Source organism: Abrus precatorius, unplaced genomic scaffold, assembly GCF_003935025.1.
Source record: "Abrus precatorius isolate BTA unplaced genomic scaffold, Abrus_2018 Scaffold153, whole genome shotgun sequence".
NCBI lineage: Eukaryota > Viridiplantae > Streptophyta > Magnoliopsida > Fabales > Fabaceae > Abrus > Abrus precatorius.
In genome coordinates, this window is record NW_020874351.1 from 623,328 (window position 1) to 648,377 (window position 25,050).

Here is a 25,050-nt window from a genome sequence, read left to right on the forward strand (position 1 = left end):
TATCTGTAAGTTATACCCCTAAAATATAACTCTCGATAGGACAAGTTGTGAAACAACTCATATGATTACATAATTGTTAACGACTACAGAGTGAACATAACCAAATATATAAAGTATTAAGTATTAACCCTAATTTCTCCTCATAATAGACTTTTGGATTAATGCTTCACTCATATAAGTAGCATTATATATATGTGTGTGTGTGTGGAGGGGGGTATGGGGTGAGTTGGGTACTTAAGTACCCATACACGCACTCATCTTATTAAAATTTGTAGATATTTTTTATACATATACTCGTACTCATGTAACAAGTAAATACTTTATATGTAGAGGATAAATTTTGTGAGTACTAATTGAATACTTTACCTATTTTTATTTCTAAGAATCATATTTGTATTTCATATTACTCTTCATTGGTTTGACAATTATGGTTTGACACATTTAATTTAAGAGTGTCAATTTCTTTTATATAATTTCTTCATTTCTTTTAACTCACTCTTCCACTAATTCAAAAAATCTTTATTTTTTAGTATATGGGCTAAAAAATGTCTATGCAATACTTTCTTTAACGTAGGTTTTGGTGAATGTCCAGTGTGTAAATCAAAATATATTAATAAAAATGATATTTTAATATGAGAATAAAAAAGATAAATTTAAAATGTACAATCATATATAAATAGTTAATATTTAAAATTAAATAATATAGCATAATTTTCACGTTTTAAATATAACCATTTTTAATAAGATTTACCATTAAAATTTATTCTTTTATTTAAAAATAGTCATATCTAATGTATTATACCAGAACGAGAGTATTCGTATGCTTTAACAACTTCCCATGATCACTCGCTAACAAACCATTATATGTGAATATTATTGAATAAGTTAAATTTATATTTTAATGAAAACATGATAGAAATAATATTAAAAATGATGTTATCGTTTCTCTATATAAAATTGGTTTTGGGATCATATTTGAATGTCAATTTCCATACCTATTATGTCAACTTTAATGGCAACCTATCGAAAAGGTTATCTATTATTTGAGCAATCTTTGATTCAGTTGATAACATTGATGATGTGAAGATGATGATCATGACGATGACAACTTTTTGTATTAATTTATAAAAAAAATGTTTTGAATAATTAAAGTTGGCTAACCATGTTTTTTGGCTTCTTTGTCCTCATCATAAGGTAGCTTACCGAATTCGTAGAGCATAATTACGAATTAATGTCATCTCGTATATATTTGTGGACCAAGTCAAAAGGGTTAACATATCCCTTGCTAATTAGGATTACGCTTAAAACATTTTGAAATAATTATACTTTTGTTCTAATATTTTAATTTATGTGTGATTTTAGTTCTTTTAAATTTTAATTGTTTTAATTAAATTTTTATTTAATATTTAGTAAAAATATAATAAAGTATGACATATTTAATAAATTTAAATAAATTGTAAAAATATATAAATATTTAAATAAAATATAATAAAACCTTTTTATTTTATTTATTTTTTATATTTTTAAAATGTATATAAATTAATAATAGATTACATAATTGTTATGTTTTGTTAATTATTAAACTTAATTCATCAAAGCCTACGAAGAGTATTTATTGTTCACGTATAAATCAAATCCAATATAAACCACAAAACTAAACCAAAAAAACAAAAACAAAAAAGATTTGACTGAATTAGATTTTAGATCTAATTTTAAAAATCTATGTTATCTAATTAAAACCAAATTTACATATACGTATATGATTTTATTCCTTTAAAAGAATGTTAGCGAGTTGACATCACATTGATGAGGACATGAATGCATTATATGGCTTTCATTATTGATTGATTATGAGAACATTAGAAGTAACGCACTCGGTGCATTGGTGGACCTAACACAGTAACCCTCATGCTCCCTTGTCCACACAGTCAACATTTTTTTTTGTTTTTAAATAACACCATTATCAAATTTTAAACACCATTATGAGTATCTACCATTTTACAACTTTGTCTTCATCTGTTGATAACATTTAGATTATTCAATCAAACTTTATTACAGTTCAGCTGTTCTAATTAATTCAACTGTTTTTTAGTATTCATGGTTTTACACTATTTATAGTTTTTTATTTCTGTCTTATACTTATTCAGACACGTATTGTTTTTTTTATAATATGGAAGAGGACTTGCCATTTGATAGTTGAAATATAATATATGTTATATGAATCATGAATACATTTAATTTTAAGGATACTCATTTGACATGGATATATAATCATATACGTAAAACAAATTAAACCGTGAACAACTAAGTTCTTAATTATGTGGACTTTCCTGCACTGAAAAAACACTTATAAAATAATTATATTTATTATATCATCCTAAAGGAATAATTAAGAGTTTTATTCAACTATTTTATAGGACAAAATTTAGATTTTTTAATTTTTAACCTGTGTGTTCTACTCTTGTTTAAACATGCACAGTTTATAATTTCCAGCTGAAACTGGTGTATTGAAATTCGTCTTCTGTGCAATTTCCGATTTTGTCTTCGTCAATAATTACCCATTAACGAATGTTTGATTATGACACAAAAATTGGCAATTAATGAATCATATTAAAATAAAACTCTATCTGCGTGCTGGCTTTTCCTTTCTTGATTGATTCCACATACCCATTACGTACTGTATTTATCCTCCAATCTGGGTTGCAAATTCATTGCCTCTTTATAAAGCTACGCAACTGAATGTGCTACGCACTTAGACACAGTAATCGTGCAACCTGCAAACCCTGACATTGATTATTATATATATGACCAACTAAAATATCATTTTGAATGCTTCAAGAATTGATTGAAAGGGCTCAGATTGAGTGAACAATTAACAAAACCAGTTCATATTTGTGGTCCAGCTATATTATAAGTTCAAGACCAACTCCACATTGTTTTCATCACATAACTTTTTAAGAATACAAATATGTAGGAAAGTTATCAGCTGATCCTATATAATGTAAAAAAATATATATGAAAACCTCCCCCTTTTAATTTGGGTTATATTTTAAATCTTATTTTTGAAATTGATATAGTCTAATCTAAATTGAACTTACCTATTTGAAAATAGTCTGAGTCAACACCCAATTTAATTTCCTACAAAAACTATTCAATTTTATTTGGTCCTTAGAAAGAAATAATTGAATAGTTCTCAAGATTACAAGTGTTCAGCCCTTTACTCCTTCAGTTTATTTCCTCCTTTTTAAACACATAATATTAGTTTTTAATTTATTTATTCATATTTAATACAGTAAAATTTATATTCATTTATCTTAAAGTAAAAATATATCTCATTATGTTTTATTTTTATTTTATTTAAAAGTAAAAATACTCATTCAATATAAAAACTTACCAACCAATATATTTAGTTTTAACTTTTTAACATATTAATGACTTTGTTTATATATATATACATTGTGGTTTAAATTTAATCCCCTAGTCCCACAAAAAAAGTGAATACCAAAACAAAACCGTATGTGGAAGCAGAACAGAAAGACAAGTAGAAAACATAACAAAAAAGAAAGAGGTTTAATTGACTAGGTTGTCTTGTTATGACCATTTTCCATTACCCATTAGCTTCCTTCACCAACTCTCTCTTCCATTCCATTTTTCTCTTTCTTTCTCTATCATCATCATTACTCATTCCCATTATATATATATATACTTACACAGAGAAAGTCACACTTGTAGACACACAAATTCACTCGTATAAATCTCTTTAACTTCAGCTATCTACACCTACAAAGAAAGATCCAGAAAAGATACCTAGTGATAGAGAGAGAAAGTGTGTGTGTACGTGATTGTGTCTATGGCTGGTCTTCAAAGATCCGCAGTGTCTTTCAGAAGACAAGGTTCATCAGGGCTTGTTTGGGATGACAGGTTTTTGTCAGGGGAATTGAACAAACTCGATCAACCAGAAGAACAACACCAAAAAACAGAGATTAAAGAGCTTAACCCAGGAACAACGCTTGAACCTATCAACACCGTCCAGAGAAGCCGCTCCAACGGCGGCGCTCGTGGCTACCGGACCGGAAAAGTCTCGCCGGCGATCGAGCCTCCCTCTCCCAAGCTCTCTGCTTGTGGGTTCTGTGGTGCTTTTGGAAAAACAGGGGATAAGGGTCAACGCTCCAAGGCAATTAAGCATCGATCGAGGTAGGTTGCTCAATCATCGTTGCGCCTTTTTCGGTCACCGGAGATGGGTTGTTTGGTTGAAGAGGGTAGGGTTCGAGTTCATCATGTATGAAAAAAAAACTCTTGTGTTTGCGTCTGTGTTTGAGCTTTTGTTTCAATTAAGCATAGGTTTGGATTCATGTTGAAAGAACTCTAGCAGAAGTTACAATTAGTAAAACAACGTTGAAACGTAAATCTTATAAGTACTTAAACGTGAATTCATAGACACTCAAAAGATTGTTTGAGAATGGGTTGGGTTGTAATTATTTGTATATTTGTCGGGTCCACGAAGAATTTTGATCTATGTACAAAGTATATCTCGAATGGGATCTTTCACATGATTATGCTTTTGTTAGTTAGGGATGGATGCGAAATTTGCATAATATTTTACAAGGTTTCCTCATACTTGAACGTGATTGAATAATGGGTACCCCTTTTTTTTAATTTATTTTTGTTTAATAAGATAAAGCATTGTATGTGATCATATATATTTGATAAATAAATATGAACATGTTATGGATGCAAGGAAATTTAGGAAAACGCTATTTAAGATCATCGTCACATTCAATCTCCATTGTTTCAAATCAACCCTATCCTCTAAGTTGTTTGTTTTTTTGTGATCAGCTACAAGTCAAATTTCACGTGGGTGTAACTTTTTTCATTGTTGATTATAACGTTAGTGAATGACAATAGATTGATGAGCATTTTTAAAAAGAATGGGTAGACATCACTTAATTGATGTTGGTGTAACAGGAATTAAATGGGCCTTTTTGGATATACCCATCCAGAAGTAATTAGAGGTAGCAATCTCTTATCCCACTGGGTTTGGGAATTGAAATACTATGCATGCTAGGAAAGGAAAATCTTTATGCATACTCTTCCCTTTCCATTATCCTCTCCCTTCTTAATTTCAGTTATTCTATTTTTATAACTTTTTTGTATTTCTTTTGTAACATCATTTATCTTATTTTGCACTTTTCAACAAGGTTATAAAATTATGAATAAGAATAAGATTCCTTATTATTTTGGTTAAAACATAAAGATGTTTGGTTAATTAGCCATTCAATGTCGGTGGTGCAGAAGGGATTTGATTAATATTTTGTTGGGTCTATAATTGATTCGAAAGTTGAAAAAACGATTTTGTCGAAATCAACATGGGTTTTTCCCCATCTCCATGAGACGACACCTTAGAGCAAGTAGTGTTTTGCCCACGAGAAAGTGAGAGCAATCTTTTATCAGTGATTAGCGATTTGTGTTTCTAGGAATCATTTTCAAACATTCCCACTAACTTCTTATTCTTTTGTTACATCATATTGCTTTCAAATTTTATTTTTTCCTGTTTGCTTTTCACTTTTTTTTCTATTATTTTTGTAGGTGGAGTTTTAGCGTGTCAAAATGCTAGATTCTTCTTATCATATTTTATTATAGAGTTTTGTTAAACTCATTTAAGGAGAAGTAACTAATAATAATAAAATTTTATTAAAAAAAGAAGTATTTATTATATTTTTATAATTTTTATTTTATTTTTTATGCTTAAATTCAACTATAAGGGTCGAGGGTAATAAAATTCTTTTATCATAATACGATTTTATAAAAAAATTTAATATTTAGATATTCTTATCAAAAATTTTATCTTAAAGTTTATGTTTTAACCAATGTATGATAAAATATAATTTCTGTGTTTAAGTTGAAAAATTTATACTAATTTTTACTATATATTTATTTTTAAAAGACAAGTTTCCAACATAAATCAATATTACTTTAACTCAAACACCCACTTATCTTTTTATTGTTACAAAATTGGTCTTAGTAAAAAGATGCTCCAACCCATGTTTGAAAATTATTATTACATATTGTTATTACTTGCTGCATTAAATAATTGTTTTGATTAGTATATGAATATATAATTACATTCATGGGAGGTAGAATATGATTACTTGTATTTGGATTTGTTCATTGGTGAGAAAAGAAAGAAAGAAAGAAAACCGTGAGCTACACATAATGCCAGCGTCGCAGCCAAATTAGACCAAACGACATTATCCAATCCAAGTGTGCTTTCTTTTCTTTTACATTCTCATAAAGACAAGCTTCTGTTTTACACCATTACCGTGTCAACATTTTCCCTGTTTATCTATTTTATTTTGAAAGATAGATTTTGATAAAGTTATTTTATTTTTATAAACTCTATTTTAAATTATTAAACATTACTAAGTTGTCTATTTAATTAATCTTAATTTTAAATTTCACCTTAAACATTGGTTATGGTGTCTGAAAATGATTTTATTATGACATAGACAATTTTTTTTAATCGTTATGATTCTTTTAATGTATTAAAGATGAAAGGGTATTAACGTTTATCTTTTCTAAATGTGTGGAAAGAGAAGGGAGTGGTTTTTTATTTTATTAATTTTTAATATTGAGTAATATTTTACATAATATAAAAATATGCAAGAATAACAAATTATTATTTTACTATCATCGTAAGTATTATATCATATAATAATTTTTATTTATCTAAATTAATGACTTTTTCTTTCTATTTTTAATCCATTTAAATAACATATATTTTTGTATTTTTTTATTTTTTATTACTTCTTTTATCTCTTGTACAAATAAAATGTTAGTATAATTTAAGAAAATAATTAATTATAATATTTTTAGAAGTAAAAACAATTATTTTTACAAAATAATTTGAAAAAATATGCACTTTTTTTCTTTCTTTCAACATATGGAAAACCTTTGGATATTATTTTAAAAGTTTTCTCACTAATATTTATATGAGAATCAACAGCATAACCTTCCCCGGACAGAACCTCCACCATAACTCTTTATAAAAACAAATCAAAACTTCACTATATATACAAAAAATATGGAATAGGTGATTTCATTTCACATTTGACATGACTTGTAATATAATTATAACAATTCAAACCTTATATTAAACTCAAGGTTTTTTATTTTATTCTGTTATGCAGGATTTGCTGAATTTTTAGTCCTATTTGATCATTGACAAGTCTTAGTTCATTCCAAGAAATTAGGAAAATCTATAAATTCATTTAGTAAAATGTTTGAATGTCTGGTACTTAAAGAAACTATCATGAATCGAACAATTGAACTTAGTGATCTTTCATTGAAGAGTCAAGAGAGAATAAAATAAATATTCATGCATACATAACCTAACACAAATATGAAAAGTTAACAAAATTCAAAGAAAACGACTATACAGTTTAGTTATTCGTAATTAACCCAGCTGAATAAAATTAAGGAGATTTTCACCTAAAAAAAACAGAACAGAATAACACAAAGAATAAATTTAAAGAGGAAAACCAAATAATTACTAAGTTATATTTAAAACTTATTAAATAAAATAGATTTGCAATAAATAAGGGAACTAGATAAATTCACAGCTTTTATAGATCACTTTTTTCCTCCTTTTAATAATAATTTACTATTTCTTTATGAAATTTAATTTACTTCTTTGTCATGTTAATATTTTAAATAAAAAATTATTTTATATTTTCCACTTTCCTTATATAACCATAACACAAAAGTATTTAGACAATGACTCTACCCATGACCCAATATTGTCCAAGCACTTCGTAACTTCAGATTAAGTTTTACCTTGTCCATCAAATTTTTTTAAAAAAGGTTATCAGTGTCTCCAATTTTGATTTAATTGAGTTAAAATAGGCTTAGGTTAATAAATCATCCAATCCAAACTGCACATAATATATTTTTTAAATTACTATATTTGAATATATAATCTTTATCAATTTATTTTTTATTTACTCATCAAACAAAATAAATTTAATTTTTAAAATTTCACATTAAACATTTTCTCTCATTCCCTCGTTTACCATGCACCTTCTCCTCCTTTGTTTGTCTCTTTTTCAGCAACATTACTACATATTTAAGACATTATTTTTTATTGGATAAATTATCAATAAACATTTTAGTGCAAGGCTTTAAAAATAGTCTTTATCTTAGTATTTATTATTCTCGTGTTAAAATTAAGTTATTTATTTATCTAAATTTTAAAATTTAATCAACATATGAAGAAAAATCTTAATTCAAGTTGACCTGATTAATTTAGACATATTTTAAATAAGGGTAATTCAGGTCTTAAAACTTAATTTGAAAAAAAAAATTAATATTAGATGGGGATAGAGTATCTTAATCTTGAATCAGGTACCTTAACGGTTTAAAAATAAACATAAAGATCTTAATCATTAAAATATGAATCTTTGTTAATTAATCAGAACCTGTAATATATTAATGTGCACATCCTGCTTTTATAAAGGATCATGTTCCACATAATCACACAATATCTGACAAAAAATGAAGAAGTTGAGATGCTTTTCATCTTCAACATCCACCTTTGTCTTTGTTCATATACACCTTCTACTGAGTTCATTCTTCCCTCAAACAAAAGGGTTTGACTCTGTCATACAGCTTCCACATTCAGCGTTGACCAGATCTAAACGCGTTCTTTCTGTCATTGATTATGGTGCCAAAGGGGATGGTCTTCATAATGACACCAAGGTAGCTTATGTAATCATTCAATTATATGACTTTCAAGTTTCCTTTCATTCCTTTCCATATTTGGTTATCCTTTTCTGCTTCAATGCTCCTTTTCCTATCTTTCCCACCATTCCAAAGATGAATTCATTGCTTAAAAAGCAAAAAGTTCTTTTTTTTCCCTCGTGATTTGGAAAATGTACTCACTGTGTGCTTACTGTAAATAAGCAAGTGTTTCTGGAAATTCTACTGCAAGAGGAAGATCAGTATAATAAGTTAATTTACTGATTTGCTTAAGAACTAGCAGGGTCCATCTTATTCAAATACTTAATGGAGAGGCAATAGTGAGCGCAAAATGTTAAGATATCTCATGTCGACTGAGAAACATGTTCAAAATACTTTTTATAAGGTTTAAACAATTTACTCACTCTAAGTAACTTTTGAGAGTGAGTTTGGTATATAAGGAGAGAATGGGGATAGAGGGGTGGCAGCATTGCAGTAATTTGTTGTAAAATTGTTTAGTTTGACAGAGAATGCTTAGAGCATTACTTTGAGAGGAGCGATGGGCTCCGGGCTAGTTATGTATCTCTACTAAAATATTTGTTCTATAATTTGCATTTTAATCGATATAATTTCTTTTATTGTTTTAGTATACATTTGATAGTTCTATCAGTTCAAATATTTATTATGTTGGGAGATGCAAAAATATAATAAATATTTTCTTATCCAATGAAAAATTCTTACTTTTTCATGCTTAAACTCAAGCTTAAGGAATGAAATTAAGAAAACTGATATGAAATTTCATGCAGCATGTTTATGAACACAATGTACAAGCACCATGATGTTATTGAAACATCAAACGTCGATATTGACTTAATTTGTTTATCTTTTCAGGCCTTCCTGGAGGCTTGGAATGATGCTTGTGCTCACTCTGGACGAATGAATGTTGTGTTTCCACCAGGGAAAACTTTTCTGGTCCATCCAGTTAACATTGCCGGGCATTGTCGATCTAAGATAACTCTGACTGTATGAACCTCTGGATTGTTTTAGTAAATTTTTGCATCAGCTCATAAAGTTTGTTCGTGATGTTGTTTATGGAGAATGTTTATTGCTAAATTCGAAATAACTTATACAAATAACATACACTCTGAAAGGCTCTTTCCAGCTTATTTCAATAAAGTTCTTTCGGTAAATTATCAAAATAAAAAAATTTTAAACTTGTGTCAACAAGTTTCATGATTTAATTTGTAATATAAATCTCTTATGTAATAAGAGTTTCTTGAATAAGTACTTGATAAAAATATTATTCAAAGGTGCCCTATTTTGTTTTCGTGATTCTTGGTAAATGTATGATATGATAGATCTTAGGTACAATAGTAGCACCAAAAGATCCTGCACTGTGGCACGGTTTAAATCAGCGGAGATGGCTTTACTTCCACGAGGTGAATCACCTAACTGTTGATGGTGGAGGAAGAATCAATGGAATGGGACAGGAATGGTGGGCCAAATCATGCAAAATCAACTCCACAAATGTATGGAACTTGGAAATCTTAACTTCAATGTTTTATTAGAAGTGAATAATATGAATTTTGCACTAAAATTGTTACCTCACAATGTCCCTTGTCAGCCATGTCAACCTGCTCCAACGGTTAGTACTTAGGGTGCTTCAGAAAATGGAGTACAATAGTACATTTCCCTGATTATGAAGCCACGATTATACTGCAGGCCATCACTTTTCATAAATGCAAGAATCTGAAAGTCAGAAACCTGATGGTGTTGAATAGCCAAAAAATGCACATGGCTTTCACCGGCTGCATCCGGGTTGTTGCATCCAATCTTGAAGTACTAGCGCCTGCTTTCAGCCCCAATACTGATGGAGTCCACATTAGTGCCACAAGGGGTATTGAGATCAAGGACAGCTTAATAAGAACAGGTTGGTTATCCTCATTAAATGCAACATTAGCTTTACTTGTCTTAAAGGAAAAAAAAAGGCTTCTGGGGTACTTTTAACATGTCATTTTTCTTTTAAATTGTAATTTGTAATTGTTACTAATTATTATATAGTATGCCATATTTCAGAAAACATATACTCCTAAAGATTAGGATGAGTTAAAATGTCTTTTTTGTATTCTCAAGTAACAATGGATTTAGAAACAAAGTAACATCTGAAACTTCTTTTGGCTTGTGGAGGTGTTTGAATATGATACGCAGGTGAATTCTTTCATATTTTGTCCTCTATGCATTGATTTTTGTTAAACCAGACCAAGTTTGGCACAAATTAAAATATTTATCATTCTTCCTTGTTGTTATGAGATACGAAGGAGTAGAAGGAAAATAAATGCACACGCGACTTGATGAACTGACAAAAATGTAATTGTGACACATTGAACATATTTAAGTGAGTAACTTATGATAGTAGACACAAGCAAACAGTAACTAATGAGTAATGATTACTTTTGAGCAATTACTTAATTGGAGTTCATGAATAAATTTTCTTTTTTTGGTCAACAGCTCTCTTCAAGTAGTGTATCTGAACAACAAACATTGAGTCTTGTTCAATTTATTTCAGGAGATGATTGCATCTCAATAGTCAGAAATTCTTCAAGGGTCAGAATCAGCAACATTTATTGTGGTCCAGGCCATGGCATAAGGTGAAACAAGAATTTCATTTTCGCTACATGACATTAAGTAGCATAACAGGAACGTATTCTTTCAGTATTGGTAGCTTGGGAAAATCAAAAGCATGGGAGAAGGTGCAAGATGTAAATGTCAAAGGAGCTTATCTTTATAACACTGATAATGGCGTGCGGATCAAAACATGGCAGGTATTCTTCTTGACAAATTTTAGCTCTTTCTTTCCAGAGATGATCAAGTTGATCGACTTGCCTTGAATGTTCGTTAGGGTGGTGATGGCTTTGTCTCCAATATCAATTTCCAGAATATCTTGATGGAAAATGTGTCAAATCCAATAATAATAGACCAATATTACTGTGATTCAAAAATCCCATGTAAGAATCAGGTATGTGATGCTTCTAGGTGGAATAGCTTGCATTTGCATGGCTCTTTTATTAATTCTGTAAATGATTCTAAAAGCAAGTCTTTCTTTGAAAAACAACAGTTAATTTCATAATTCACATTATCATTAGAATCACGACATACACCTCTCAATATCCAAGGACTACAGTACTTGATGTTTCTCAAAACTCAATTCAAAATAGTCGATAAAGTAGTTTGCTTTTGACATAGGAATATAAGTTTTTTAATTATCCTGATGCTAACATATGTCGCAAGAATGTGATGTTCTCTACCGTAAGAGAATGCAGACTTCAGCTTTAAAAGTGGAGAGTATATCCTTCATTGATATTCAAGGAACTTCAGCAACAGAGGAAGCAATAAAATTTGCTTGCAGCGATACCTTTCCCTGTGAAGGACTATATCTAGAAAATATTTATCTTATACCAGGTTTTGGAGGAAATACAAAATCTTGCTGCTGGAATGCTCATGGTTCTACTAGGGGTTTTGTATACCCTCCTGCCTGTTTTACTAGCGGCAGTGATTTCATTAGGCAAAATGTCTGGCTAGAGATGGACTCTGCTTTGGTTCCATCTGAACAAACATATTCTATTTAGAAAAAAATTGTATATAAATGCCGTAACAACGCATAATTTATGGACAATTGTCCAACTAGAAAGCAGAAATAGTGAATGCTGTATAAAATCCGCATAAATCCTTATACTTTCTTTCATCCGTTGTTGACTCAGTTCCCTTATAATGTATTTTATATTTGTCAAATTTCAATAATATGTTTTAAGTCTCTAGTAGACTATAAATATCATGACCGAATACCAGCAGAGTTAGGCTTAACATAGTGGCAAAAGCAAAGTCACCATAAAAATGGGTAAAAACAGATGATTTAGAACGGATTTTGTATTTAGAACAATGACTTTCATATCATTTTGATTCATTACACCGATCAGTTTTCCCTCATCACTGGAGGATGAAGCAAGCAAGATCTGCGCACACCTGCACTACAGCGAACAAATGAAGTTACATAAATTTCTAATGCCCTATTAACTACCTGAATGCTCCAAATCACCAAAGGTTCAATCTATAGAAAAGTTAGGCACCATCAATATCAAAAGACCATAGTCCACACCTCTACAAAAATTTTCTAGTATAAGCTGTAAAATTGAAACTTACATGAAGTGAATTAATTAATAGTGTATAAAAATGACAATTCTAGGCAAAATGACGGCATTGGAAACTAAGGGAGATTTAACTTTTCTCAATTTGAGACTATTTCTAACATATGGAACCTGGCCTCGATTACAGGATCTAAAAATGTCAACTTTTCCCCAACATTCATACGAAACCCATATTGATGGCCTAATCAGAGGCATCCACAGCCTTAAAACCTGGGTTAACGAGGACCAAGTTTGGGACACCCCTGAGCAAGAGGCAGTTCCATGTTGTCAACAGTTCTGAAAGTTCTAGGTACCATCTTATCAACATATAGAGTTCCATCCAAGTGATCGCATTCATGTTGTAAAATCCGGGCCTGCCAACCAGAAGCATTTATTTTGATTGGCGCACCATTACGGTCCAAACCTGTAACCTCAACGTCAAGGTACCGCTCCACCACTGCTCTAAAACCATCAACACTGCAAAATGTTATAACAATTGAAGATGTTAACGGTACACTGGATAAAGGAATGAGTATATGTATGGTTGCTCACAATATTGCTACCTAAATCACTCAAACGTGGCATATTTACAGTTAGAGGACTACATAACATTAAGATATCATACTATACTGTCAGAGGCCACTTTGGGAACCATGCAATTTTCATGTTTTACACTAAGATAATTTACCGTTGACAAATTATAGTTTAGGATTGCTTAAAATTTAAATTTCACAAAGCTCGTGAATATTGGCATCAAATTATAAAAACAAAACAGATGCAGGTTCACATCAGAATACGTGGTGAGTGTGCTAGATTCAAGCAATACAAAAAGCGTTCAGACTGGTATTTAAGGAATATAGTATTCTGTCAAGTTTGAAATCCCATAACCATATGCACAAATTTTTTAGAGTAACAAGAGATATGCATTAGCTTCTACTTCTCATCTCAAATACTGAATTGTTACGAGCATAAAAAAGTGAATCGTTATCTGACAAAGCAAGAGGGGTAATAAAGAAGGACAAAGTAAAATGTCAATTATTGCCACACCTCAAGCACCCTTCAAAAAATAGGGCAGTCCTGTTGCTCTTCTTCTCTAGCTTGGGATTCAGGATCACCTGCCTCAAGAGGAGCTCATGGATGATGTATTAAACAACAGATCTTAAGGGCAAAACTATAGATTTAAAGTGAACACACTCCATTTCTCAGCATATGAACATACCAAAAGATCAAAAGGTCGTCTGTCTTGAGCCTTAGTCTCTTCCTTTGGTACATAACTAATATATTCTTTGGTATCTTCCAAAACAATTATCTGCATACATGAAAAGAACCAAAAAAAAAAAAACAATATATACATAACTTTATACAGCTCCACATTGTGCAGTAACATCCAGAAGATTTTAACACAATAAACCTCACTGCTTTAAACTATAGGCACATTCAGGGTGAAAAAAGAGGGCGGACTGGAAAGTTTAAATTTTTGCAAGAAAGACCTTCGACACACCTTTATATTAAAGGAATGGCACCAATTCATTTTCAATTATCCCACATTATTATTGTAAGTTGTAACCAAGCAAGCATGAAGTAATTTCATCCTAAAATTGCTACCTTTTTCAAAAGAAGTACCCTCAAAGGCCTTAATCTATAAGAAAGCACAAATTTATAAAGAAAGAAACAGACCCTCAAAGGAATTCCAATCTGGGGGGCAGCTAGGCCAACTCCAGGAGCATTCCTCATGACCCGGATCATGTCATCAATGATCTTCTGCACTCTCTCAGACCCAATCTCATTAGGATCAACATTCTGGGCAGGCTCATGAAGAACAGGGTCACCAGCTTTGACAGTGTCAGGCAAGTTCAATTTTTTGTTATCTGATCCAAGACCCAAAAACCACCCTGCTCTGGCAGTGGTAGTTTGAGAAGACGCTGAGCTCAAACTCAATGGTGGCCTTGCAGTGACAATTGAGGGTAAGGGGGTGGCAGTAGAACGCCAAAAGAGAGATATGGGAAGCACACGGTACAAGTGCAAGGCCTCCATGGCCATTGCCTTTCTGCTTTGAATTCTGCAGATTATCTTCACCACCAAAACCACTGTCACCCGTCTGGTTCAGAGTGTTTATGGGTTATGTTATTTTGGACCCAAACTAAGCCATGAAATGGATTTTGGGTTCATAATCTGTTTTCAACTGAACCCAACCAACGGAGAGTTGAATTGGATTGGACCATGGTTCAGACAATGGATTTTGTGCATAATATTAAGAGACTCAAGAATTGGATCTTATGTGTGGATTGATTCAAACCTTATCTCCCTTTTTTACTTCACTCTTTCCTAGAGATGTCTGCATGGGACAAAGTCCATTACATATATAATAATTATTAAGAGGTTTAAAATTTTATAATTTCAGTCGATTATCATGTGACATATTTTGTATAAGAAAATTTATTAAAATTTAATTACGTTTTATATGATGATTGTTTGAGATTATAAATATATTTCTTTATTTTTTGACAAAAAATAATTATTATTGATCTCATGCTATGTGTAAAATAATTATTATTACTTGGAGAGATTGAGCAGTTAAATATTATTTTCTCCAAGTAAAATAGCTATGTATGCCTATTGATGAAAATGGATATGTGGACTACTACTACTACTCATTATTATTATTATTGTTATTATTATTATTATTATAATAGAAGAAGTCAACTTATTATAAGAGTAAGTTTTGTCTGATTTATTTAATTTAACAATTTTTCATACATATAAAATTTTATTATTTCAAAAAATATAATCTTATCAAACAATTTAATTTTAAAATATAATATGCAATTTAAAATACAAACAAAGATCACTTGTAAAATTATATAGTTATAAGTATTGAATTTTTTTCAAAGTTTGATATTCATTGTGGAGATAAGATTTTATGATTGAATAATTTGATTAATAAAATTTTATGTATAAAAAATGTTATTGAGTAGAGAAATTTAGAAATAAATTTATTTCCTTGTTGTAATATCTTAAAATTATATTTATTAAAGACTTAATTTTGTTGAATTATATATAAATTTAAGTTCGTTAATTTAGTTAATGATAAATATTTTTTATTTGTTTAAAAATATTATTATAAAATAAGTTTTTAAATAAACTTGTAAGTTAAGTTAGACTTTTACAAATATTAGCTCAAACTTTAAAAAATAATTCATATAAAATAGATAAACTGGACTCAAATCTTAAATTCAAAGATCAAATCACACTAAAATCTTAGAAAGCTTAATTCAACTTATCCATTTCTAGCCTTACCCATAAGAAACTCCTATTAGTTTAATTTACATGATGTTATGCTTTTCTTTCTGCTGAATGAAGTTAAATTTGTTTTATTTATTTACTTTTAGAGTTCCTTGTCGAAATGAATATTTGTACAATGTTCTTCATAAATTAGAAGGAATTCTATTACTTAGTCTTCAAGTTATTTGAATGCCCTGCGATATGCTCTATTTGCTTTGTCAAAGAACCTGGACTCATGTTTATCCATCTACCAATGAAAATTGGATATGGATTAAATTGTAACCTATCTAACATAGGATAGAATCTAAGTCAAATTCAACAGTCAAACTAAGTGTTTGAGTTGTGAAAAAAAATGTTTTTTAATCGATTATTGTTATGATTAATTGTGTGAAATAAATGCTGTTTAAATATGTTAAATAAAAGTTAATTTTAAGATAATTTATTTTGTTTATGTTATTCAAAAGACTTTTTCTATAGAAAATTATAACAAATAAATCAAAGTATTTATAGTAACCAGTTTTATATTTAAATTAATCAGCTGTTGAGAAGAAAAAATAAATTGTTAACTTTTATGTATAAATTCTAAAAATAATATAATCTAAACATGCTATACAAGTCCATGCAAAAAATGATAATTAACTCGTTGAGTATAAGCTTAGAACTTTAACATTTTTGGCATTACCATGACTTAGTATAGAGATATAGAAATTATTAAAAACCCCATAGGGATAAAAGCTTCTACTTTTCTAATCAATGCCACGTATGGGCATCATAAATACCATTTATACGAACCATGTTTCTTAATCTCTTTCCCTACGAGGAACTACTTTGCATGCACTGTATCTGTCTCCTCTGTTAATCAAAGGTTAGGCAGGTAGGTATAGATGCCAGGTGGTCAATTATTCTTTATTATTTTTAAGAAAACATTTTCTGGAAATTATCACATGCATTAATATATGTTTACTAAATTCATAAATCAATTACAGTTAATTCAATACAAGGAACAAATTAAAAATTTAAATGTGAGATTGGTAAAATAAATTAATGACCACGCGAGAAAGGATATCATAAAAAGTTATTATATGTGAAAGAATATTAAAATAATATTTATTGTATAAAATAATTAAAGTTATTTAAACACATGCAAATAAAGAAATTAAAATAGTTAGTGAAAAGAAGTAAATAACATAATTTTTATTTAATAAAAAGAAAAAGCTTTACAGAAAATTATTGTAAAAAAATATGGTGATAAATAATATATTAAATTATTTTAACTTTTTATTAAATTTAATAGCATTGTCTGATTTATATAACTGACCTCACTTAATATTATAAGATTTGATTGTTAAGAAATCATTTCATTTAACAAAATTTTATTAAAAAAATTACTTTATGGAATATGCAAATGTCATTAAAATGACAATTAATTAAGAGAAAATACTATACTTAAACAAATAGAAAATACTTAATATATCAAAATTATTTAAAAATAATACATGTTTTATAATTATTTTCCCTTTTCTTAAAAAAATTATTAAATAAATCTCATAATTAATCGTTCTAGTGTTTTGAAGAGTAAATCAAATGCAAACACAAATGAACAATTGCTTGGTCATGTGTAAGATACTTGTTACCAAAACCTAAATTTAATGCACACAAGAATCTCTCATCAACTAAAGTTGCAGCATTGTTATTTGACTCAGCAAACAAGAAGCTTTGAAGGATTACTACTTCCAGGCAATGATCATAAATTGAATGGCCTAACACAAGACAAGTCCGTGTGGATAATTTTAGCCCTTAGTCTTCAGTCAAATAAACAATTTTGTCATATTAGCAATTTCGTTTTAAATTTTTCCAATATTACACGTAATATTTAAAATGAACTTTTCCAAGTTATACTTAATTTGTCTTTAATAATAAGAATTTAATTAATATATATATATTTTACGCTGTCATATAATTAAAAATTATTACTTTTTATAATAATTTTAATTGGCAGTCAATATAGTTTTTATATTAATTATTTGCCAAAATTAAGCTGTAATAATAATAATAATAAACATAAGCTTAATTATTTTAATTTGAAAATTGAAAATTCTATAAATCAGACGACACTAGATTTTCTGGTAAAAAATGAGAGACTTGAAAAGGAAATATAAGATAATATATGCTTAGAAATTTCTACGCATCTTATATAGTTGTCACCCATCTTTGACTTTGATTTGAACAACGGGTTTGAAAAAGTTAGAAAGAAAGAACATTTTGAAAAGAATAAGAAAATTAAAATGTCAAGTATCAGAAAATGCATATTCCTTTTCGCTTGCTAAGCTATATATAAGGAAGCACATGGAGCATCCATTTCATTCCATTGCAACACAACACAAACACTAACACAGACAATAATAGAAGCAAGAATGAGAAGAAGCTACATGGAACCTTCACGCCACAATCATCAAGCTTTTCCAAAGGAGCATGGAAAAGAAGAGAAGAAAGAGACTTCTCAGAGCCAGACAAAGAAGCTAGAGAGGATGCCAACAGAAGACATCAACGCTAGTGCTGATGCATTCATCAAGAATTTCAGGCACCATTTGATGCTTCAGAGGCTCGAATCCATAGAGAATCACAAGAAAATGCTTGCAAGGGATCAGTAGCAAGCTCATCAACATATCCTCAGTTAATTATAGTTATATATAAATAAATTATTAGTCGTATCTGCTCTTGCATGCGGCTATATTAATGTTATGTATGCATTATTTCATAACGTTGTTTTTCTTTCCACTTTTCTATGCCCAAAGCATAGTTTTACATCAAGGGATCATATGAGAAATTAAATAATGTTGATTCTTCCAGTCCCTGGCCCTCATTTGGCTTATGCATGTAATATATATTTGTGTAACGATTATTTTTCATAAAGAACTTTGATATATATATATGTGTGTAGGTTCCATTTCTTATTCATACCGTCATGTGCACTCTTTCTAAAGTGTTGTTTGAGAAAGGGAGAGGAAAAGAAACAATTTTTTTATTTTAAATAAATATATTTAAAATTAATATTTTTTAAAATAAATTAATATATTAATCAAACATTTATCATTACAAGTAAAATTAAAAAAAATTTATGATCGTACCTACAATTTCAGGACGATGGTGTGTCCCTCGGATCCAAACAAATTAGTATTGGACCAAACTCTGGGTTGTGTTTATTTTAGAATATGGGTTATCTATGGATTGCATATAGAAGGGACACCTGTAGGGGTATTATGCTTTTAAAATTTGTTTTTTGATACATATATGTACAGAAAAAATAAGTGGGAAAAATATAATTATATACAGTATTAAACTTTAATAATTTAAATAATATAATTATGTATACATAGATTTCTTTTTTAGTGCAAATCTCACTTCTTTACCTAAACAACTTTAAACTTATAATTTATTATGTAATAATTACTTATTTTAAAACAATTTCTCTTATTTAAATTATTAAAACTAATAATATATTTGACTTAACGTACCGGTAATTTTTGTATTTCATTTTTTAAATATACATATCTCAAAAATATAATTTAAATATTAAAAGAATATCTCCTCTAATGATTAAAGAAAAAACATGATCGTTTTCAAACAATTTCCACTAAAGTTGCTATCACATCAGCATTTGCTGTCAATGCCCAATTAAATGCTGGTAGATGATACAGTTCCGTTAATTGTTGTATGTAATACTATATATTATTTTTTTATTTATTTTACTTATACACACACATCCCAAAAATATATTTATAGTATAAAAAATACCCACAAATATCCATTTTTAGTCAGATAATGCTGTCATAGTCTTCCTGGACATTATAGTATTAATTTTCGACCAATTGAGCTGTGCAGAGGCAGATTTTAATTCAAGTATATCTTATATACTTTTAGATATATATGTAGGAAGCAATTTTCACAATTTAACATTTTTAAAATTTGTTAATAATAAAAAAACATAAAGTTTGTGACTTACATAAAAGAATAAAAATCAATTTATAAAATTAAAAAAGGTTATAAAAAGTAAATAAGATATGACAGAATTATTTAATGTCAGAGTTTGTAAAGTTGTCCCTAGTTAAACCAGGTACAATTAATTATTCAATTCGTGGGTCACTTGGACAAAAAAAGGTTACAATGCACGCACTTTACCAGAAATCACATTATTATTAAATTAGAAACAAATACCAGAAAGCAAACACCCCTGATAGACGCAAAATGGCAACTCAATTTTGGTGAGGAACAACAATTTAGTGAATGAACACAAAGGAAACAGAACAAAAGGAACAGCATGGTACAATGACAACTAGACAACACAAAAAAGACAGTAATTCCTCGTGATACATGAGAATTTTCAATGTTGTTATCCACAATAACAGAAGGCTCACAATTGGTGGACCATTTTCTGCATCTGCTGTTGATTCTGCATTATCCCAAGATTCACACGAGAGCATGATCTTGCCACCTCACCCACCAAGGGAATCACAGGAAGACTATCACAATTGCATATCTCAATCATAAAACCATCTGGGTCATGGAAAAACAATTGATCTACTTGGATCCCACCTTCCTCTACTGTTGCTCTCACATAATCTATTTCCATCTCCTTCAGCTTTTTCTCCACTGCTCCCATGCTCTCACACTGCTCAACCACAAATTACACACATAATAATAATATCTTCAAAACATAATTAATTTCCCACTCCTAGTTTATGACAGCTACGTAATTAACACTAAAAGACGCGTGCAAGTAATCGCAAAATGTCGCTATAGTAATAAGTTTGTTTGTGTGTATTTTGTCTCTTCTTCTCACTTATGAATGAGACCGAAATAGTTAGAAGTTCAGACAAATGTTCAAAGTGATAATGCCAACAATATTAGGCTGAAAGGGTCATCATTTTGTCTACCTTTTAACCTTGTCGTGTTCTATATCTACTTTCATCTCTAGATTGTTCTAGCGTTCTTTACTTCTCACCTAAAACATTTCATTAATTAATTAATCCATCAATGCAATTCTTTAATTTAGAAACATATCCACCTGCGAAACTAAATGATCAATGATGTGAAGTTTGATGACCATAACTGGATGCAAATTAATCTCACCTGAAAAGATATATGATTATCTTTTGGATTAATTTCCTTCTTCTTTGGCAAATTCTCTGGATTCTCAGCTTCTAGCAAGTGAATTCCAATACCATAGCCGAATAGCCTGCAAAGTTATACACCACATCAAAATTTTCTTCCTATCTAGGAAAACAAAGAAAAACAGTTTAAAAACGAAATTCTGTATGTTTTATCATGTTTATATGACCTTTTTTTTTAATTTTTAAACCCACAAGGCATCATTTATCAGTTGCAAAGATATATATATATATATATATATATATATATATATATATATATATTATATTTGCTTGTGATGATCATGTTTGTGAAATTACCATGCCCCATCAAAATCAAAAGAGCCAGGCCTCCTGATTGGGGAAAAACCAAGAACGTTCTGGTAAAAAAGCATTGATTCTTCCACTGATCGGCATATGAGGGAGATATGGTTCACAGACTTAAGGTGCAAAGGGTTTCCCACACTTTCCTTCATCGTCTCTTAAAAAAATTCAACTATAAACTAGAAGAAAATGCTAATCCGAAAAACAAAATTTAAAACTTTGAGAGAAAAACAATGTGGTTAGAAAAAGTTAAAGAAGAGAAGAAGGAGAAAATTCAAAGTAGGAAAAACACTGATCTAGCTAGAGAGATTGTCACGAAAGTAATGAGATGGGTACAGCTCTATATAGAAACCAAGAAGCCGCTGTTGTGCGCCACGTTTCCGTATACGTGTCAGATACGTATTTTGTCTGTCACATCAATTACACGTTGCTGACTAGGATTTTGAGTGTTATGTGGGGCCGTGACACGTGAGCTTCCATGTACAATATTTATCATGTTGCGCTTAGTGTCTTGAGTTGGACTATTGCAACCCGATTATTATTATTATTATAATTTATATGCCACAGCAATTAATTTCACTGTTGAAAATTACTTCACCTTTTGATTCTACGTATCTGTAATTTTATATGGATCAATGCAACTTCAAACAGAAATAACCATAAAGAATATTAAAATGAATGTATTTTCATTAATTGAATAATTAATTGACACAGGAAATAGATGGGAGGTAACAAATAGTAAATCAACACTCCAATTAATAAACTGTTTAGGATCTCCATTTAAAAATATGTTATACATATTACAAAATATAAAAGTAAACATATACACGATTTGCAGTTCAGTGAGTAAATTACACCAAATATTGATCCGTAAATAGAAAAATGTGTAATAATTATTACAGATTGTAGTAAAATATACATATGGCGTTTTCATGAACATCAATTTAAAAACTATATACTGTTTATATTTCTTTTTAAATTGTAATATGTCACTCGATGGGGATATAGTTCATTAATAAATTAAAAGGTAGTTTCACGAGTTTGATATTTATTATATTAATATTAATGTGTACGAACAATCACATCATTGACTCTATTTGATCTTCATGAATTTGGACTGCAATTATTCCAAAGGTGGCTGTGCATCCGAGTGGTCCATTCTAAATTGCTAGTGAGTTCCTGTTTCATATTTGTTGGATCGTCTATTCTGTTTCCTTTTAACTTATGTTTTTATTTTTCAAAAATATCATTATTTATTAGTTATTATTCTTTTAAAAATATTATATAAATGTTTGTAAGTAGTATAATTTAAAATATATATAGATATATATATTAATTTACTTTTTAAAATTTTTGGGAAATTAAATAACTCTTGTGCAGTCAAACTAAAATATTAAGTATACTTTTCAGAGGACTAAGATGATGAAGGCTGTTTTGCCATCCCAACCTGTCATCATTTTCCATTTTGCCACAATGTTCAAAGTTCAAACATACCAACCTATCTCATTTAGAACAATGTTATAATTTATATAATTAATGTTGATTTGCCAAGATTTTATCAATTTTGTTGCCGATCCATTTGCTGATAAATGGTAAGCATACCAGCATCGTTCTCTGAAAAAAGAAATTTCATACTTATTTAATAATTAACAAAGTTTTGCTAACATTATATAAATTATATTAAATTTTAGAAATATATAAATAAAAAATTAAAAGCATACTCTACTACTGAGTTGACTCCCTTGTTGCTATAAACGTGAATATTAAAGAATTTTCCTAGATAATATTGTGACATTTTTTTTAATTACAGCTCAAATAACCAGCATACAATAATTAAATTACGATCAAATACACGAGAAATTCGTCTATTAAATAGCATGATTTCCTTAAAAAAATTATTTTTTTTTAAAAAAATCATATAGCTTCTACACTATTCATTACAATATTTATATTTAATATTTATCTATCTCACTCTTTTACATTAAAAATCCCCATATATATAATGAGAGAGTTTTTTTTTAATCATATAATTATAAATAAAAAATTAAAATTATTTTTAATTATTACACGGTGTTTTACACATCAAATAACTTGCTAAATAGTCCTCAACATATGAAAAACAATGGGAAGAGAACGCATAGCTGCGGTTTTGTTTGACACATCACATCACATGAGTATACCTCAGTGTACAGTAAGAACAAGACAATAGCTTCCAAAGCTACGTATGAATAAATAATAGCTTTATTATTATTCTTACCAAACGTTATTTAAAACTATCTACCTACAATTAACAGTATTTAAATATAGTGATTTTCGTATTAGTATTGATTATGGAGTACACAGTAGATAAGCACCACAACACTACTTGATTAGCTCTGTTTATCGTTTAGTTTACTTCATGTGTGGGCTAAGAAAAAAGTCCTTCGTTATTTTATAAAATTTGTCGACTCATATTTAAGGTAGTTATGTTATTATTCAATAGTGGTTAAATATTACATTATTTTTAAAAAATATATAAATTTAAACAAAAAATTGTAATTATTGAAATTAAATTTAATATATGTTGGAAATTAAAACTTATTTTTATTTTTATTGACGGTCCTTTTTTAATATCTAGTATAAGAGTAATTATAAGGCAAGTTGATCTGTGGGTTTGGGAAATACCTAAGAACAAACGAAACTGTCCAAAAGGTATGTGAATCTTATTCATATTTTTTAACCTCATATGTTATTTAGTATATTCGTATATAATAAAATTTAAATTAACTAAAATATTTCAAATATGATTATTTATATATATGTCAAATAAAATGAAATAAATAAATCTATCATTTAACAAACCAAGTTTAAGTGATTAAAAAAATCTTGACACTCATTTATAGGCTTAACCCATATATATTATATATTATAAATGTAAAAATGCATGCATTTATTCATGTTTATTTATATATTGTTGCCCATTAAAAACTCAGCCCTTCTACACAAGTAACAATTGAAAAAAATAAAATAAAATTCTCCTACAACAAAAATTCATAGCAAACTTCATCTGATACTTATTAATTTAGAGCTTTTAATTGTTGTCTTAGTTTATAGATAGATAGTGTCTAGCTCACCCATATTCAACCTCAAAAGCTCATAAATAAAGGTATGCGAATCTTATCTATATATATTTTTAAAATGACGCCAGTTTTATTTTTATAATTAAAAATTAATTGCAAATCGCATTCACTCGTACGTGGCGATAATAATTACTACAAAAGCAAATTGAAATTAAAAATAAAGTTTAAGCCAATACGATACATGCACTGCTTTACATTCTTCATCATTATATATGTCAAAAAAGTGGCGTTCTAATTAACAAATCCAATTAGATATACAACTTT

At 29.1% G+C, this 25,050-nt stretch overlaps 4 protein-coding genes across 4 annotated transcripts; 2 read left to right on the forward strand and 2 right to left on the reverse strand.

Moving 5' to 3' along the window:
* Nucleotides 1–3,635: 3,635 nt before the first annotated feature.
* Nucleotides 3,636–4,495, forward strand: LOC113857253 (uncharacterized protein At1g15400-like). The gene has a single exon (XM_027489052.1). The coding sequence runs from the start codon at nucleotides 3,851–3,853 to the stop codon at nucleotides 4,196–4,198; it is 348 nt and encodes a 115-aa protein (XP_027344853.1). The 5' UTR covers nucleotides 3,636–3,850; the 3' UTR covers nucleotides 4,199–4,495.
* Nucleotides 4,496–8,550: 4,055 nt separating this feature from the next.
* LOC113857225 (probable polygalacturonase At1g80170) lies at nucleotides 8,551–12,562 on the forward strand. The gene is made up of 9 exons (XM_027489022.1): nucleotides 8,551–8,754; nucleotides 9,625–9,756; nucleotides 10,092–10,262; nucleotides 10,358–10,378; nucleotides 10,456–10,663; nucleotides 11,300–11,381; nucleotides 11,447–11,555; nucleotides 11,633–11,749; nucleotides 12,054–12,562. The coding sequence occupies exons 1-9, from the start codon at nucleotides 8,551–8,553 to the stop codon at nucleotides 12,357–12,359; spliced, it is 1,350 nt and encodes a 449-aa protein (XP_027344823.1). The 3' UTR covers nucleotides 12,360–12,562.
* Nucleotides 12,563–12,665: 103 nt separating this feature from the next.
* LOC113857206 (peptide deformylase 1A, chloroplastic-like) lies at nucleotides 12,666–15,111 on the reverse strand. Its single transcript, XM_027489005.1, has 4 exons — nucleotides 14,592–15,111; nucleotides 14,134–14,223; nucleotides 13,962–14,029; nucleotides 12,666–13,391 (listed from the first exon to the last, which is right to left on the reverse strand). The coding sequence occupies exons 1-4, from the start codon at nucleotides 14,952–14,954 to the stop codon at nucleotides 13,151–13,153; spliced, it is 762 nt and encodes a 253-aa protein (XP_027344806.1). The 5' UTR covers nucleotides 14,955–15,111; the 3' UTR covers nucleotides 12,666–13,150.
* A 5,177-nt stretch (nucleotides 15,112–20,288) lies between these two features.
* Nucleotides 20,289–21,983, reverse strand: LOC113857192 (metallothiol transferase FosB-like). Its single transcript, XM_027488980.1, has 3 exons — nucleotides 21,665–21,983; nucleotides 21,327–21,432; nucleotides 20,289–20,865 (listed from the first exon to the last, which is right to left on the reverse strand). Exons 1-3 carry the CDS (start codon nucleotides 21,817–21,819, stop codon nucleotides 20,608–20,610), a joined length of 519 nt encoding a protein of 172 aa, XP_027344781.1. The 5' UTR covers nucleotides 21,820–21,983; the 3' UTR covers nucleotides 20,289–20,607.
* Between the last annotated feature and the right edge of the window lie 3,067 nt (nucleotides 21,984–25,050).

Excerpts from the sequence above, each read along its gene's own strand:
- LOC113857192 (XM_027488980.1), bottom strand. The coding sequence starts at position 21,819 with ATGAAGGAAAGTGTGGGAAACCCTTTGCACCTTAAGTCTGTGAACCAT. Across the intron at positions 21,433-21,664 it reads TTTGATTTTGATGGGGCATG|GCTATTCGGCTATGGTATTG; the intron begins GTAATTTCACAA and ends ATAACTTTGCAG. Across the intron at positions 20,866-21,326 it reads ATAATCATATATCTTTTCAG|TGTGAGAGCATGGGAGCAGT; the intron begins GTGAGATTAATT and ends GTGGTTGAGCAG.
- LOC113857225 (XM_027489022.1), top strand. The coding sequence starts at position 8,551 with ATGAAGAAGTTGAGATGCTTTTCATCTTCAACATCCACCTTTGTCTTT. Across the intron at positions 10,263-10,357 it reads GCAAAATCAACTCCACAAAT|CCATGTCAACCTGCTCCAAC; the intron begins GTATGGAACTTG and ends GTCCCTTGTCAG. Across the intron at positions 10,379-10,455 it reads CATGTCAACCTGCTCCAACG|GCCATCACTTTTCATAAATG; the intron begins GTTAGTACTTAG and ends ATTATACTGCAG.
- LOC113857206 (XM_027489005.1), bottom strand. The coding sequence starts at position 14,954 with ATGGCCATGGAGGCCTTGCACTTGTACCGTGTGCTTCCCATATCTCTC. Across the intron at positions 14,224-14,591 it reads AGATTGGAATTCCTTTGAGG|ATAATTGTTTTGGAAGATAC; the intron begins GTCTGTTTCTTT and ends TCATGTATGCAG. Across the intron at positions 13,392-13,961 it reads TTTTTTGAAGGGTGCTTGAG|TGTTGATGGTTTTAGAGCAG; the intron begins GTGTGGCAATAA and ends AACATTTTGCAG.
- LOC113857253 (XM_027489052.1), top strand. The coding sequence starts at position 3,851 with ATGGCTGGTCTTCAAAGATCCGCAGTGTCTTTCAGAAGACAAGGTTCA.